The 18,036-nt window shown below is 43.5% G+C and overlaps 1 protein-coding gene across 2 annotated transcripts in view; it reads right to left on the minus strand.

The window, feature by feature from the left end:
* The window catches only part of dgkb (diacylglycerol kinase, beta), a gene marked incomplete at its 5' end in the record, with an annotated part of 54,521 nt that overhangs the window by 5,469 nt on the left and 31,016 nt on the right, over positions 1 to 18,036 (minus strand). For both annotated transcript variants that reach the window (XM_080540040.1, XM_080540041.1), the window contains 2 exons: positions 5,001 to 5,196; positions 6,457 to 6,547. In XM_080540040.1, coding sequence (XP_080396166.1) covers positions 5,001 to 5,196; positions 6,457 to 6,547 — 287 coding nt within the window. The remainder of the gene's footprint in view (positions 1 to 5,000; positions 5,197 to 6,456; positions 6,548 to 18,036) is intronic.

The raw sequence follows: 18,036 nt of genomic DNA on the forward strand, positions 1-18,036 counted from the left end.
CACCCCGCAGCCATTCCCTTCCACCTGAGGGGCTTGTCTCCTGGCGTCACCAGCGGGACGACTTAACAGCTCCAGAAAGGTCAGAGTTTTTCTCTACCCCCGCCCCCCCCTCCCCCCCTCCCCCCCCCCCAGTTTGATCCATGCTCCACGCTCCACATTCGGTCCTCGGCGAGGCAGAGCAGCCCCCCCGCCCCCCCCGCCCCCGGGCTAGGCTAATGCACTCCTGTGTTAACAGGGACCTCTAATACTCCATTCTCTGATCTGACAAGTTTGGGCTCTCACCTTGGGCACACCTTCAGGGAAACAGGCACGCAAATCACCAGGTCCTTCCCAGGTCCAAGCTGAACATTTCTTCCTTCATCCATAACACCAAACTGATTGATTTTTTTGCGGGAATTAATGGTTGATGGCGACTACTGTAGGTAGATACTGTTGGTTTTTCAGCCAATGAAAAAAAAGGATCTTTTGAATTTCAAGCAACATAATTATCTCTGTCAGGCAGTTATATAAGACATTTTATAGTAGGAAAAGAAGCCACAGCCATAAAGTTCTGAAATATAGACCACAAACTTTGGAATAGTGGTGCTTCTAAAAGGAAAGCCAAAAAAGAAAAGGAGGCAAGAGAGGCGGTTTTGCTTCAAAGTGTTCCACTTCATTGCCAACTTCTTTCAAAAACCCTCTGATAGTAATAACGAAGCGGCAGCACTAGTTCAGTTTCTAGTAATGTTGTCACACCTCCAGAGCCATCCTTTGAAGGTGAACCTTCAATAGCTAATGGTATACAAGAGCCATCATTTCCACCTCAGTAACAGTTGGGCAGGTCAGGGAATCAAATCAGCAACCAAGCGTGGAGAGATTCTCAACCCTCCGATTCCTGGGGGTGCACATACAGGATGACCTGTCCTGGAAGACCAACACAGCAGCCATCATCAAGAAGGCACAACAGCGGCTCTACTTCCTGAGAGTCCTCAGGAAATACCACCTCAAACAGGAGCTGCTTGTGACCTTCTACCGCTGCACAGTGGAGAGCATCCTCACCTACTGCATCTGCGTGTGGTTCTCCAGCTGCACAGCCGCAGAGAGGAAAGCGCTACAGAGAGTCGTGAGATCGGCCCAGAAGATCATCGGCGCCCCCCTCCCCTCTCTGGAAGAGCTGTACAACACACGCTGCCTCAGGAAGGCCTCCAAAATCTCCAGAGACCCATCCCACCCTGGGAACGAACACTTTGTTCGGCTGCCCTCGGGCAGGCGGTTCAGGACCATGTCCGCAAGGACAAATAGACTGAAGCTCAGCTTCTACCCCAGGGCCATTCAGGCCCTGAACACAGCAAAGACCTAGGTTCTAGGCCCTGGACAATCTAGACAATTCGATGGCAGCTACTAGATTGTAATCAAGTGCAATACTGAAACACAACTGTGAACATTTCAAACCTGCAAACTGCGACACTTTAAATGAATGTGCAATAATACTATGTGCAATATGACAACCCTCGGGTACATAAGGTTCAGAGATAGGAAATGTTAGGATATTTATAGCATAGCATAGAGTACAGCACAGTGTTTTATTTGTATAGTATAGTATAGTGGATAGTGTATATAGCCTTTATTTATGTAAACCAGCTCTTTTCCCTTCTTGTTTTTAGTATTTTTTTCCTAGCACCAGGGGAGCCCCCCCTCCCAAATTTCGTTGTATGGTACCTGTACTATATCAATGACAATAAAGACCATTCATTCATTCATCATTCAAGCCATTCCTGGTGCTATGAGGTCACTGACCCTGCATTATGGCAAAGCACCTCCAGTGACGTTGTTAAGTCAGTGCTTATTGAAAGAGTAGCAGTCCCCTTCCAAAACCGCAGTGAAAAGCTGGGTAGCTTGCTAGCTTCAGTCCGAGATAGAGCACTTGGTGGAAAGATTTCAACGATGGATTTCTGAACTGTATAATTGTCAAATGGGCAGAAGGTTTCTCGACAGTGGCTACTGTACTCACCCTCAACAGGTTGTGTGTACTGTTTTGCATGCAAACCTTTTGTCCAGCAAGCTCGGTGGCTTTACTTAGGGGTTTGGTGACTGGGAGCACTCTGGAGGAATAGGGGGACACGAAAAGAGTGCAGAACCCAGATCACCCATGCTTGCCTTGCACCAGCGGACAAAGGGCAGTGCTATAGACGGCAGATCTCACGCAGAAACATGATGGGGAGCGTAAATACGTCCAGAACTCTGCTGCCCGTCTGCTCACCTCTACTCGCCGCCGTGACCACATCACCCCTGTCCTCCAAAACCTACACTGGCTCCCGGTCAAATACAGGATCCAATTCAAAATCCTACTCACCACTTACAAATCCATCAACAATCTGGCCCCCTCCTACCTTGCCGACCTCGTCTCCCTCCACACCAACCCCCCCCCGTTGCCACAGGTCTGACGACCAAACCACCTTCAAGACCACCAGGACCAAGCTCCGGACCTGGGGCGATAGGGCTTTTTCAGCCGCAGCCCCGTCCCTCTGGAACGCCCTCCCCAACCACATCCACAACACCACATCCACAACACCCTCCCAACATTTAAACGGGCCCTCAAAACCCACCTCTTCAAGCTTGCCTTCACCAGTTGACCCTCTCCCCCTCCCCTTCCCATGTGTCCCCAGCACTACCTTAATTAGGCCCCTATACTTTCGTCTATTTACCTTTTGTTTCTTTTTATTATTACTACTCGATCTTTTCAGTTTGTAAAGCGTCTTTGAGTGTCTAGAAAAGCGTTATATAAGTCTAATGTATTATTATTGTTTAAGCGCATTGAGTTACATCTTGTAAGAAATGCGCTATACAAATAAAATTTGATTTGATTTTGAATTTGATTATTATTATGATGATGATTATTATTAAATACTGGAGGGACATTTTGAATACGACCAATATAGGAAAGCAGCAGGGGCGGTGGGGTGCTCCAAAAGACATGCTCCCGGGGCCTCACAGGACCATGATCCGGCCCTGATCCGGCATGGAGGATCTGGTTTAACCCAGGCCGTAGAGGAGAGGACTGGAAGAGAAATGAACGGCGGCGTGGGATATTAGAAAGAACATGCATGATCCAAATGGGTGCATTCATCAGTGCTTGACTCGTATTGACTGAAATTAAAGAGCGGGTAGAATCTCCTCGATGCTCCACTGCAGCAGCAGCAGCAGCACACAGGCGGATAATGGATTTGGTACTTTGGTTTTAACTGAGGAAGATACATCAAAGTGTGATCAATGGGATACCTAATATCCAGTGTACATCACAGTGGTACTAATTCATGGAAACATCCTCGATACAATTATGTACTTGACAGTGAAAAATGGACACATGGTCATGATGAGTACAGTATGATGACGGCAGCCGATCAAAATGTTCGGACTTTCATTCAGAAAAATGTCAACGTTGTGTTGAAAATCAATGACAAACTTTCTAGTCGAGGCACAATATTACAATGCAATGGATTCGGTGAGCAATCCCCACTACTATCTAGTTCTTTACATTGTTAGCAGGCTCACAAAACAAGCTGTGTTCGTTGAGGAGTGTGCGAGTGTGTCATTGATTTTTAACAACGTTGAGATGGAGTTACATTTTTCATGTTTCAGAATAAAAGTCTGAACATTTGATCGGCTGCCGACTTGTTCCCGGTTCCACCAGCTGCTGTCACATATAACTCCGCCTCAGGAGGAGGCTTCAGAGAGCCTGTATCTATGCCTGTTGGTTATGTTCCAAACAGTGAAGTCTCATCGGGGATCACAGTGGCAGCCATGTCTACAGATCCTTGTTGACTCACGCTTGACTCGTCACATTTCAAGCTTGATTCTGATTTCATATTGTGAATCTTAGGTCCTGTACTCTCGAGATATACCCTCTTATGGTTTCTGGAAACTACAGGAAAGCAGCCTGTGACATGAACCAGCTGGAGAAAAAAAAAGTCCTGGCCGGTCTGTTTTTTTTCTGAAAATAAGATAAATCTGATGGAATAACTCTGATGGAAATAGGCTTGATCAGTTGCACTGTGTTCAAGTGTCGAGACCAGAGCGGGTCTAAACCTGTGTAAACGCCTATTTACGGCAGCAATTATCAGCCCATAAGCCTATAGAGTAGCTCTCTCTAGACAGTTGACCATTTTGATCATCTCTCAGTCGACCTGAGAACAGCTCATTCACAGCCATCTCTGTTCATTCACACATCCCCCATTGATGGGTTCCCTTTTGACGTAAATGTATTCAGGGGTGTGACTGTGCCCGCTGCCACGGGCAGCACCATGGCTGCGAGCGTCACACAGACCCTCTTCAGTCTGCTCCTATTAGCCAAGCCTGTCCACTGCCACCTACCGAACCCATTACCACTCAGGTGACAGTGCCAAGCAGTGACGTTAAACCATACCCCTTCATCCCAAACAATATCTGTCTACCCTGCGGTGATTCAACTTGTCACTGGTGAAATATTTATGGCAGGGAGAAAAAAAAAAAGTTCACCAAAAATCAGACCAGAAAGTCATTTAAAACAAATAACAAGGGAGCAGATATGGAGTGGAAATGGACTGGCGTCTACGCTTGGTTTTAAACTAGATCTAACACAGATGTATCTGTGTAAAATAAATAAGCTATATAATGTTTTATTTTTTTGAAGTAATTATGTTTCTACATAGTTGAAGTTGCAGTATACTACCAGAATAGTCACCATGGGCTCAGTGGAAAACACTCAACCGCCTCAGAAGGAGAACAGGACGACCCAGGGCTGCTCTGGTTAGACGGGGCTACAAGACCGGCCCGACCCCCTGTGGACGTGGAGGAGCAGCCCACACTATGGAGCTCTGCCTTGTCTGCCCTCTACTACCCAACCCCTGCGGCTCAAAAGACCTCGCAGTGTTCAACAGAAACGCAAAGGACTGTGTAAAGAAATGGGAAACTGTCATATAACCACCACGCTTCAGAGAAACTAAAAGAAGAAGAAGAAGACTAGAATAGTATCTTCAAGTTACCTTGAACAGCATACATCAGCTCTTTAGGGTCCATGATGGTGGTCCTCTTGTCCAGGGTCTTCTTTCCTGCCCGGCGGTTAGAACGCCTCTTCCTGCTCTCTCCCCACAGGTTGGAACCGCCGTGCATGCTGGGTATGTTCAGAATGGCGATGCCTTCTAGAGAGATTGTGCTTAAGTCCAGAGTGATGCCGTCACACTTCACAAAGTACAAGGGTCAGGAAATAAAGTAAGAAGAGAGGCAGAGGAGAGGGAGGGAGGGAGGAAGGGAATTCAAATATATTTTACTTTGACAGTGAACAGTGTACATACCGTCAGTCACAAAACTCAACACAACATGGCAACTCTATCATAACCCATTCACTATGTTATGATTTTAAAATACCTCCTCAGCGTTCGCTCGCCTTGATTTACAACACTTGTCGAAGCCGTTTGATCTTTGACAAGCTGGGAGAAGAAGGGGACCTGCCACCAACCGTGTTCCCTTTAGCCCTTCTGCCAGGCCATTTCTTAGTGTACACTCAGAGTAGTACACACTACTGCAGTTTGAGACAGGGTCTATATTCCCCCACCCATACCTTCTCCCCTACCGTAGCTAAATAGTACCCATCCACTGCTAATTAATGAAGACCTCTGCACTGTGTGGATGGCTGCAAGGAGGAGATGGATCGGATAGACACCACCTTCATTATCACTCAATATCACACACAGCAGGGTCGTGCAGGGATAATTACCTGTGAGTTGGGCTGAGGTTGAGTTAGAGAGAGTGAGAGGGAAGCGCCCCCCTCCCTTCTTCAACACTTCACCAGAGTGAAATTGGTACAAATTGAGGCTATTTGTGGATCAGGGGGGTGACTGCCCAGAGTCTTTTAATGGTGTGCAGTAGATTAGTGATGATTCTCACAGGAGCTTTATTCCTAGGTGTTTAGTTTGTAAATCAAATGATCTGTTTTACATGCTTTCCTACAAATCGTGAGGTTAGAATTATAAGGTTCTATATCTCAAATTTTGGGTTAGGGTTAGTTTTTTCAAAATTGAGTTTTTTACATATTCTGATCCATTAGGTGTTTATTAATGCCTGTGTGGTGTTATTTTTAAAATGTTGACCTTTTTTAGTTAGAAACTAATAAAATACAAAGGTTCCATCTCACAAAACATAATGGAATGTAAAAATGTTGACGCTCAATATCTCTGAACTACCCTAGACGGAGATAGAACGGTATAATTCTAAGCTCACGAAATGTTGATCAAAGACTGTATTTTGGCTGTACAGTTGAGAACACGTGTGGTTTCAGGTTACTAGCTCATCTGTCTATTACAAAGTAACTATGTGCAGTGTGATCAAATCAAATGTTGACTCCTGATGAAATCAAAAGGTTCCACAAAATATTTGCGGATGAGTGTTTGTCGAGTGGTAATCCCAATCTCCCAAAATAGACAGCATGAAGGTTTTATTTACCTCGACCTCCAGAAAGTCATGGAGCTTCTTACATGTGGCCGAGAAGGTCTCCGAAGTGCCAAACTCAAAGTACCACAGTTTGTTTTTGGTTCTGAAAAACAAGACAACAAGCCGTGTAAGGGGACTAAGAGGAAACAGAGAACTGTCTTCTCACCACATCAACAGTACAGCACTGCCATACAGTCATACAAAAAGGTGCTTATGAGTGCCAGTCATTCTGGGATAAAAAAGAAAAGAAAAAGACAGTCTATTCAGTGTATAATAGCTTTGATTCAGGGACAATATGTCAGAATGTCAATAGGGAAGTCTGCTGAAAGTAGGCCTCCTCCTTTGCTCGATAACATAACACATCCATATTCATAAACTGTATAGCTCCATTCATTAATCATAATGCCTCACACACGCTAAATCCCGAAGGCAAACATTAAGCCGATTAGGTGGGCAGACACTAGAGCACGTGGGGTTGGTAGTGGGTACCTAGCATTAGAACACAGCAAGGGGCATGAGAGGGTAATTTAACTGCCCCGTCAATTAACTGTGGACTGGGGTGCTGCCCCCCTGGTTACCTGGGACACACACTGCCAGAGCTAAGCCTGATGATGGTCATTGACCCTGATTAAGACACCATCTGTCTCTAGCATTATATGATACTTTAAATTCAGCTCTATTACTTAACATTATTTTATTTCTGATAAGAAATCAGATAGTCATGTCAACATGGAGTGTAAACTTTTTCTTTCTTTCTTTTTTTCTTTCCATTTTGTGTTCACCAGTCTGCATCTTTTGTGCAATCTAAGCCAAAAGGAAAGAACACGGCGCATAAGACACACTGAAACTGGGATTGTTGCATTTGCAATTACAGTACCATTTCACAGCCACCGCAATGCTTTTTAACACCCCAAATTCAATTCTGACTATCAAATATAATAGAAATATAAAAGGTACTAGCGTCTAAGTGAGAATTGTTTGTTGCAATACCCTGAGGAAAATGAAAATACACAACATGGAACAGTGGTCAACAAAGTATGAGGACATGATTTCTAGGAGGACAGGGTTTCTTGTATAGACTCCCGAGGTCTAAATGGACTTCATGCTAGATCAATATTTCCAAACGGTCTGGTGGCCACAGTTTAGCCAGAGAAGATTACTTGTCTAAAGTTATTGCACTCTGCCCAGAGTTAGTGAGCCTTGAAAGATTCCTAATAACGTTTTTAGCATCTCCCTTTGAGCATGAATTAAGTAAGGGCAGATCATATCTATCAACAAAGAAGACAACCAAACCTCTTGTACTGTAGGTACCCCAAACAAGCAGATCTAGATCTCTACCCCCAAACAAGCAGTGTCTTTGAAGGCTAAATATAAGATACTTTTTAGTAGATTCATGTACATGTTGCCCACTGAAAAAGAGCACCTATGTGTAATCAGTGAATTTATACAGGCATCAATCAATGGTGGTCGACTGCTTTCCACAGTACAATATATTGCTTTCTTTCTGAATACTGTTCCAGCCTATCCCAAGGGATACACTGTATACATTATATGGGTTTGGTTTTAATATTTCTATAGGTAAATCTATATTTTGTACATTTGTTTGAAAGCTGTATGTGTTTGTCACAGCCATCACCTTTTTTGGTATTAACCACAACAGGAGATTTATTACGGGCTGAAAAGAAAAAAAAGAAAGAAAAAGGACAACAGTGCTGACATGCAGAACTGAATACAATAAAAAATGAGCTTCTCTTAGCTGGAATCAAAGCCCTACAAGCGGGATGTATTAGTATAAGCAGAGTAACAATCACTGAATTATTGATTTCCTCATTAGGAGTTTTGTCAGGACCATTTAGCCAATGTTATAAATGAGCTTTCATTAGCCACTTCAGGATAACCCAGGCTGTTGATTTATAACGTGCAACATGGTCAATAGGTGCGGGAGAGGAGTGGAGGGAGAGAGGGGGGGACATTGGATCATGCTGAGAGGGCCTACACAACAACAAGTACAGCATCTCTCCAACATGACTTACAACAGCTGCCCAAGGCTCCACGTGAAAACCTCACCATCAATCTGTGTGCTTAGTGGCAACATGTCTGGTTCAGCTGAGGGGGAATACACATAAGCACCCTTCTCTCCGACAAAACACAAATACAGACGTGAGCATATTTGCAAGCAAACAAATTAGGTGGCTTTCTTCACGAGCCTATTCAAAAACAAAGCCCAGCCGCTTATGGTGCGGCTGAAGCTGAGTGATTATTATTGTTTATTAGTGAGCGTTCCAGGCTCACCAATGGACAGACCGTAGTGAGATGAGAATGTTTGGGTTTGTTTGTTTTTAGGACATCTCACATCTGACTCACGGTGACCCTAAAGACATTTAACATTTGGTTGCCAGGTGGAACATATCTCTCTGTTTACATTTCAAGAGGAGTCTACTTTGGAGTCTACTCTGAGGTGTATTTTGGACACTAGCGACTGCACCACACATGTCACCATACTAGTAATGCAGCATGTCTACAACCATACTAGTAATGCAGCATGTCTACAACCATACTAGTAATGCAGCATGTCTACAACCATACTAGTAATGCAGCATGTCTACAACCATACTAGTAATGCAGCATGTCTACAACCATACTAGTAATGCAGCATGTCTACAACCATACTAGTAATGCAGCATGTCTACAACCATACTAGTAATGCAGCATGTCTACAACCATACTAGTAATGCAGCATGTCTACAACCATACTAGTAATGCAGCATGTCTACAACCATACTAGTAATGCAGCATGTCTACAACCATACTAGTAATGCAGCATGTCTACAACCATACTAGTAATGCAGCATGTCTACAACCATACTAGTAATGCAGCATGTCTACAACCATACTAGTAATGCAGCATGTCTACAACCATACTAGTAATGCAGCATGTCTACAACCATACTAGTAATGCAGCATGTCTACAACCATACTAGTAATGCAGCATGTCTACAACCATACTAGTAATGCAGCATGTCTACAACCATACTAGTAATGCAGCATGTCTACAACCATACTAGTAATGCAGCATGTCTACAACCATACTAGTAATGCAGCATGTCTACAACCATACTAGTAATGCAGCATGTCTACAACCATACTAGTAATGCAGCATGTCTACAACCATACTAGTAATGCAGCATGTCTACAACCATACTAGTAATGCAGCATGTCTACAACCATACTAGTAATGCAGCATGTCTACAACCATACTAGTAATGCAGCATGTCTACAACCATACTAGTAATGCAGCATGTCTACAACCATACTAGTAATGCAGCATGTCTACAACCATACTAGTAATGCAGCATGTCTACAACCATACTAGTAATGCAGTATGTCTACAACCATACTAGTAATGCAGCATGTCTACAACCATACTAGTAATGCAGCATGTCTACAACCATACTAGTAATGCAGCATGTCTACAACCATACTAGTAATGCAGCATGTCTACAACCATACTAGTAATGCAGTATGTCTACAACCATACTAGTAATGCAGCATGTCTACAACCATACTAGTAATGCAGCATGTCTACAACCATACTAGTAATGCAGCATGTCTACAACCATACTAGTAATGCAGCATGTCTACAACCATACTAGTAATGCAGCATGTCTACAACCATACTAGTAATGCAGTATGTCTACAACCATACTAGTAATGCAGTATGTCTACAACCATACTAGTAATGCAGTATGTCTACAACCATACTAGTAATGCAGCATGTCTACAAGATTGCAAAATAAACACACCAAAAAACAGAACATTACATACACAGCAAGTTCTCTCTTTTACAGAACAATATAACCAATACCAAACAACGCAGCACTTTTAAAGTATCAAGCCTACTCCATGTAGTTAAACATGGGAATAGATAAGAGTCATCTGACTGTCCTGTCGATTCTCTCCACTTAACCTAACAAGAGCATCATGGCAACAAATCACAGGCTTATCTCTCTGTTCATTAGATAATTAGGAGCATCGCATTGGCCCGGATCGGATTCCCATCCTTTATCTGTTAGCTGGTGCTCAGCACGAGACTAGTCTGACAGACTGGAACACGGAGCATCCCCAACACTGGCGGGTCGATGGGAAATCTAAACACCAGCATCGTCGGAACAGGTTGATACTTTTAACGTGACTTTACAACGAGGACAATAAAAGTGTAATGTACAACGGTTTCATTAAGCAATAGGGTAATATAAATGTCGCATATCTGTGTGTACATATATACTGTATGCTGTGAATTAATGTTTTGCAAACAGGCAAATTGTATTAGAAATGTACTGTACTGTATGTATGCAGCACGTACACAAACAATTCACTTAGCCACAAAACATCAACAATGGTTTTATCATGAGTGTATGCAAAGCACAGCGATAACCTAACACTGACGCATGATGGCCCAGTTGTAGTTACAGCTAAAACGGCAAAGAAAACAGTGCCTCGGGTTTCACCAACCACTAAAGAAGCTCCCAGAGCATAAACCAGAGTACTATGCCCCTGCTCTATCCTCATCAGTCAACTCATCTACTCTCGACATCTCGTCACACGATATTACATGGTGTCAAAGGCAAACAGGCTTCAGTGTTGCATGGCTATCCTGAGGCCCTAGCACCTTTTAATGCTCTTCCCACTGTCCACGGTTAGCATCAAGGCACCGAGCCATTGATTTTTCCCTCTGACACTTAATCTAACCCGCGATGATCTATGAACTTATTTTCACACTAATTTCTTCTTGATCAGAGGTGATAAATATCACATTGACATAACCAACTCTTTGTGCATTGCATCAATGCACTGTTTTGTTTAACATGACACCGCCCTGAGGGCTAGAACGCGGACTGGCAGGTTGAGAGATGGCCTGTCGTATTGTCTGGCTGCCCCTCTCCTAAAGCGGTACAACGAGCAGAATGGATAAGAGCAGTGTTTGTTTTAACTGCAGCCAAATGGTCTTTGGGCGCTTTCGTGATATCGCACAGGGCTATGGCTAAGGTCAGCAAAAATGATGTCTTAGACTTTTTTACAGACTTGCTTTCTTACAGATTTCAAAATAAAACATACTGTAGGCTATATATATATATATATATATATATATATATATATATATGTTTAGACAAAAAATCATCATAGCATAGAATTGTGACTGCCAATGGCCCCTGGTCCTAGCATAGATGTATTTTTCTTATGATGACTGACGTATAGATGATTCACTTACTTAGACAAACGTACTTGTTTGTAAGTCGCTTTGGGTAAAGCCGTCTGCTAAATGTCTAAAATGTAAATGTAAAATGTAAATGTACATACAAATCTGCCGTATATGCTGTGAATTTACATATCTCACCACACAGACCTGGACATGATGCAGCAGGAAGGTGTGGGGAGGGAACACTGTTGACAGCTGGTGGCTCTGCAGGGGCCATGGAGAGAGAGAGAGAGAGAGAGAGAGAGAGAGAGAGAGAGAGAGAGAGAGAGAGAGAGAGAGAGAGAGAGAGAGGCTGGGGGACCCAACATGGGCTGGGGAACGCTATAGGGGGGTGAGAGGACTCGATATAGGGCTGAGGTTTATGGAGAGGTAGGAGAGCAGTACCGATACTGTGGTATAAAGCAGCTGGTTCTGGAATCAGAGGGCGCTCTGAGAGGCTTCAGGACATGAGCAAAAGTGTGTGTGCGTTTGCATGTGTGTGTGTGTGTGTGTGTGTGTGTGTGCTTGTGCGTTTGTGTGTGTGTATGTGTGTGTGTGTGTGTGTGTGTGTGCGCGCATGCTTTCATGCCTATGTGTGTAAGTTCCTGCTGAGCTGGGGACAGGGCCACAGGTGAGATCTCTCTAAATTACACTCACAAGTGGCCATTAATTATAGATGACATCCTGGTCAGACAAACGATTTCATCCTCAAATGAGGTCCGAGGGCGGCCCCTGCCTGGGACCACAGGGGCCCCGTGGGGAACGGGTGTGGGAGTGTGTGAGATGGCGTGTGAGTGGATCCACCGGGCCTCGCACACACGGCAGGGCTTTGATGAACACACTCATTATGCTAAAGAGGCCTCCATGCCTGGGCTTCCCTCTGCCTACAGTAAAGGTTAACTCAGGAGTGGGGCAGCTGAGGGTGAGGGTGAGGGTGAGGGTGAGGGTGCGTGGGGGACAGTGGAGATACAGCGGCACCCGAAAGGGAAGACGTACTCCTACTCGTGTTATTTGTATTATTTTCTATTATTGCTATTATAATATTGCTCAATTGTCTCTTGTCTTATTTGTCGTTTTTTAAAAATATAACTATTGGCCTTTTTTTCCCGCTTGTTGCTGCAATGTCGAGGAAATGAAGCCTAAGGATTTTTACTCTCTTATACTTGTATAACGGGTGTGTGTGTGTGTGTGTGTGTGTGTGTGTGTGTGTGTGTGTGTGTGTGTGCGTTTGCATGTGTGTGTGTGTGTGTGTGTGTGTGTGCATGTGCATGTATGTGTGTGTGTGTGTGCGTTTGCATGTGTGTGTGTGTGTGTGTGTGTGTGCTCCTGCGTTTGTGTGTGTGTGTGTGTGTGTGTGTGTGCTTGTGCGTTTGTGTGTGTGCTCGTATGTGTGTGTGTGTGTGTGTGTGTGTGTGTGTGTGTCTGTGTGTGTCTGTGTGTGTGTGAGTGTGTGTGTGTGTGTGTGTGTGTCTGTGTGTGTGTGTGTGTGTGTGTGTGTGTGTGTGTGTGTGTGTGTGCGCACAATAAACTTGATCCTGATTCTGAAAACGGATGTCTGAAAACGACAGAAAACGCCCGATTATCAGATGGATCTTAACATTTTCCTATAACAAAATCCTGTGGTGTGAGGTGTGTTAAGAGTCAATTCTCTTCAATTGTGCAATCAACTCTCCCGACAACCTGCTCGGAAAATGGGCGTGGCCGGCAATCGTAAATGTCAAATGTGTTCAATACTTACGACCAGAAATCATAGGGTTGCCAGATTGTTTGGTGAAATTAGCAGTTTTAGACTGTGGTTAGGGTGGAAAATGTCATTCCCATCTGGCAACCCTGCTCGCGAGTCCAACTAAACGTGGATGGAATGTAGCCAGGGTTCGAGTTATGTGGGAGCCAATGGGAGCTGAGCTCCCATAGAGATGGTCTGAGACTCTCTGAGCTCCCATGAAGGCAGTAAAATCAAAAATCTGTGGGGGTCGCTAATAATACATTACCACAACTATTATTTGATCAAAATGTCAATGTAATGAATATTATTTAATTTATATTATAAATATTGTAAAATAAACACGTTTTCCAAAAGAGCTACGCGCACCATTAATCTCCTGTGAATGACAGTAGGCCTTTGACTGCCTGCACTTCACCACCAAGACACCATGGGGCGCAGTAGAATATTGTGCAACAGCAAAAGGTTGATTAATCAGCTGTGCGGTAAACCGTTGGAACACACAGTGCACAGCTGATTAATCAATTAAACCAATAGAGTGAGACAGGATATGTTCATATACCAGTTGCCTTTCAGGAAGTAGTGAGATCGTGCACCTAGCCTATTATTGAGAAGCAAACATTCATTCATTAGCTATACAGGAGTATATACATACAGTAGCTACCATGCCGCCCAAAAAAAGGCAATTTTTTGACCCTCTCCCGTTCATCCAATCTTGGATAAAGAAAGAACATCGGACGTCAGCATCATGGGTTCCAGGACCGCGACCGCAGCCTACTGAAAACAGACCAAACAGGTCTATCTTGTCTCAGTAAAGGTAAGGTGGCTTTTACTTTTTACTAACCTAGTGTACATGTATTTTTCGCTCCTTCTGTATAGCAAAAATAACACAATTATTGGCCGAGATACATGTGTGACTATCGCTTTTATAGCTGTTGTTTCATGTGGGGCTGTTGATGTGGTGAAATGAGTAGCCTGCAGCTGTAGCGTCAGGATATGTTGGTATTTGAGGAGGAGGATGAGGATGAGGATGATGTTTCGGTACCGGTACCGTTTTTAAAGTATCGATTTGTCACCGGTATCGAATAAAACCCAAACTGTACCCAACCCTAACTATATGTTTACATGCCAACTAATTAGCTAATTCATTTCTGTCATTTAGAGCTGAGGGGAGCAACAGAGAGACGGACAACAGGACAGTAACAGAGAGACAACGGGAGAGGAGAGCAATAGAGACAGAACTGAATGCACTGAACTTTTTTTTTAATTCTTTGCATTATTAACACTGTTGTGTTATTGTGTTATTAAAGTGTTTAAGTGTTTTATGGTAAAGCATTATGAGTGGTGTGTGTGCAGGGTGCTCGTGAGTTGTATATTTTGGGGAGGGGGGAGGCTTGTGTATGGGGGCGGGGGGTCCTCACACAAAACAAAGGAGTAGCCTAGGGCCACTGACCACCTTAATCCGCTACTGCCTATAGCTAATTAAAACTTGTAAGTCCCATCGCTGTGTGGGCATGATTCGCGCGTGCATGAGAACATTTCGCACTGTTATTTTGGAGACCCCCACAGAGATCAGCTTATAACTCGAACCCTGAATGTAGCCAATCAAGAAGTGAGCTGACTTCTTCTTTTCGTTATTCGGCACTTTATTTGCCCTGTCGCACATGGTTGTCTCGTACAGGTCAGTCAGGGTACTACGTTAGATAATAATAATAATAATAACTTTATTTGTATAGCGCTTTTCCTGCAAACGTTGCGGCTCCAAGTGCTTTAATCATTAAATAATCTTAATTTAATTATTTTGTAATTTAGTTTAGTTTTAGTTTAGTTTATTTATTTAGCACACAAGAGATTGTGCAAGGAGGGAACGAAGCCCAGAAGGCTTGTACATAGTTCCACTCCTGTCAATATCTATGTTTCAAATAAACATCAAGGAACACTTAATGCATGTCAATAAGAGAAAAGAAGGCACAAACAAAATCATATCCATAAAGGCAATATTAAAAGGATGGGTTCACGCGAGATTTCTGGCTTGGGGAACGAGACTCTAGAGAGTCTGGAGTCTGTCGTAACGAACATCTTTATGTCTGTGGGGTGCTGAAATGGGAAAATCGGCGCACAGCACACGCAATACGATCAAGGCTGTTCAATCCAAGATTTTGTATCTTCATGTGTGGGGTCTGTCTCAGATAAGATTTCGGTTAAGATTTAGAAAATCCTTATGTGTGTACCCCGCTTTAAAGAGACGCTACGGGACATTTGTATAATTTCACTAGTTCTACAAATGAGTGCTTAGTAAGAGCCAAAAACGGGTCCCCGAAATAGGCAGAAATATTATTAGGAAATCACCTGATTGGACAGAGAGGGGCACACCTCCCCACTCCCATGAACAAAAGCTTATGTTGGTCTTAATCTGAGGACTGTGTGGTCTGATGAGATAAGAAATCGATTGACGTTATGAACCATACAGTCAACACTTACAATTTGATGTAGAGAATTAACAACAACAAAATCCCGTAGCATCTCTTTAATGTTGAGTTTTATAAGCATGACCAAATAAGCAGTGAAGACTCAAACAAAGGCAACTGGAAAATCTCTCTTTCTCTCTCGTTCTCCTCCCCTTTCACTCCCCCCACTCACTCCCTCTTTCACTCTCTCTGTCTTCCCTGCTCTCTCTCTCTCTCTCTCTCTCTCTCTCTCTCTCTCTCTCTCTCTCTCTCTCTCTCTCTCTCTCTCGCTCTCTCTCTCTCAGAGGCAGAGATTAGTGTGTAATTACATAGGAGATCAGTAAAAGGAAGAAAAAAAAGAGGAACAGTATTTTAACAAGGCGGGAGGAGGTGGGGTAGTCGTCGTCACGGGCCAACTGATTGTCAACTTTTAATCCTCGACCTCATTATCACCTCCAGGTCCGGCAGCGGCAGTAAATGAATCTATCTGCCGAGTGTCAAATCTTCACACCTTCTCCTTCATAATCACCCCAAGGTGCAAATGCAAAGAGGGAACATGCACGGCCCTAGCATTTCATCAACAAAATCCTCTCATTTCATAATTAAAAAACGCAATGTGCCATTACTTTGTTGGTAATTAAAGCTGATCAAATATTTATGTCTTCTTTAAGGTCAACCCAGTGACAAATGTAATTGATATATCCTCTGAAGAAAGTAAGATTCCTCTAAGTAAAGATTTGGAGATGTTGGATGAAGGCTGTGGTGCAGTTGCAAGGTGTGGAAGGGAGTAAAGGCGGGATTCTACTGTAGTTGACTATTGTCTTGCCTGCCAGAACATGTGGCTGGTGAATGAGACAAAAACACAAGAAAGTGTTGACTGACAGAATGTGTGACAGCAGCTGGTGAAACCGGGAACAAGTCGGCAGCGGATTTAATGTTCAGACTTTTATTCTTAAAAATGTAAATACATGTTAAAGTCTTGTTTGAAATCAATGACACACTCGCTAGTCAACTAACACAGCTTGTTTTTCAATCAAGGACCCCAATTGAAATAAGCCAGTGGCTTTCTTGGGTTTTTATCCTGTTAGTTGACCTTGTATGTAATATGTACTTTCATGTACCTACTTCTGCAAATCTTCTAATAAAGTCTTCAATCAATCAATCAATCAATTTTGTGAACCTACTAACAGTTATATATTAGTTATAGTTATAGGTATAGTTAACTAGGGGTGGGTGTGGGGATTACATTGAAATTTACTTACATTTTTCTAAATAAAAGTCTGAACATTTTGATTGGTTGGCGACTTGTTCCCGGTTTGACCAGCTGCTGTCACATTACAGTATGACTCGGTGGAGAGAGTTGTTATGTAGTCATGTGGAGTTTAGCTGTGACATTGGAAAACTGCGTTTGGTGGTTAATTTGGGAGTACTGTATATGCCCGTGCCATATCTACAGATCTATCTGTAGGACACATGTGGCTATGCAGTGTGTTTGTCTGTTTTGGGCGTGTGCGCCTGTGTGTGTGTGTGTGTGTGTGTGTGTGTGTGCGCGAGTGTGTGTGTGTGTGTGTGTGTGTGTGCGTGCGTGCGTGCGTGCGTGCGTGCGTGCGTGTGCGTGTGTGCGTGTGTGTGTGCATGTCAGGCACGTGCCGTGAGCTTTTAGATTGGGTAAGCATAAGATATAGAAATACACATAATTACACATACACACTATCAGTGAACGCAGTTTCAAGGAAATGCAATTTTGATGCCCTAGAACCCGCTAATAAACTGTAGTGTCACTTTGTGATCAGATTACCAAAAACCAAAAAAACAGTTGCCAGTTTCGACTATATCAGGGGTGCTCATTGTTCAATCTTTTTTGAACCAAGATCTTTTCAAGTAGCCAGCCTGCTGAAATCTACAAGTCCAGTTTCAACATCGCAAACGCACACATGCACAACACAGACACACACCGTTTCCATCCTCCATAGTAAACTCACAACACACTTTCTTTTCACACTTTGTCACACAGGCACTTGACATCACATCACAAACCCCCCCTCTCTATCTCTCTCAAACACTTTTGGTCCAGAACCACTGGCACGGACAGCGACATTAGGCCTATCTCAGCGATTGAGTAAGCAGCTCTCTCTCCAAACACAATGGCACAGGCCTATTCAAAGGTAAAAGCAGAGGAAGTCTTA

Source organism: Nansenia antarctica, assembly GCF_963989245.1.
Source record: "Nansenia antarctica genome assembly, chromosome: 10".
In the NCBI taxonomy this organism is placed as follows: domain Eukaryota; kingdom Metazoa; phylum Chordata; class Actinopteri; order Argentiniformes; family Microstomatidae; genus Nansenia; species Nansenia antarctica.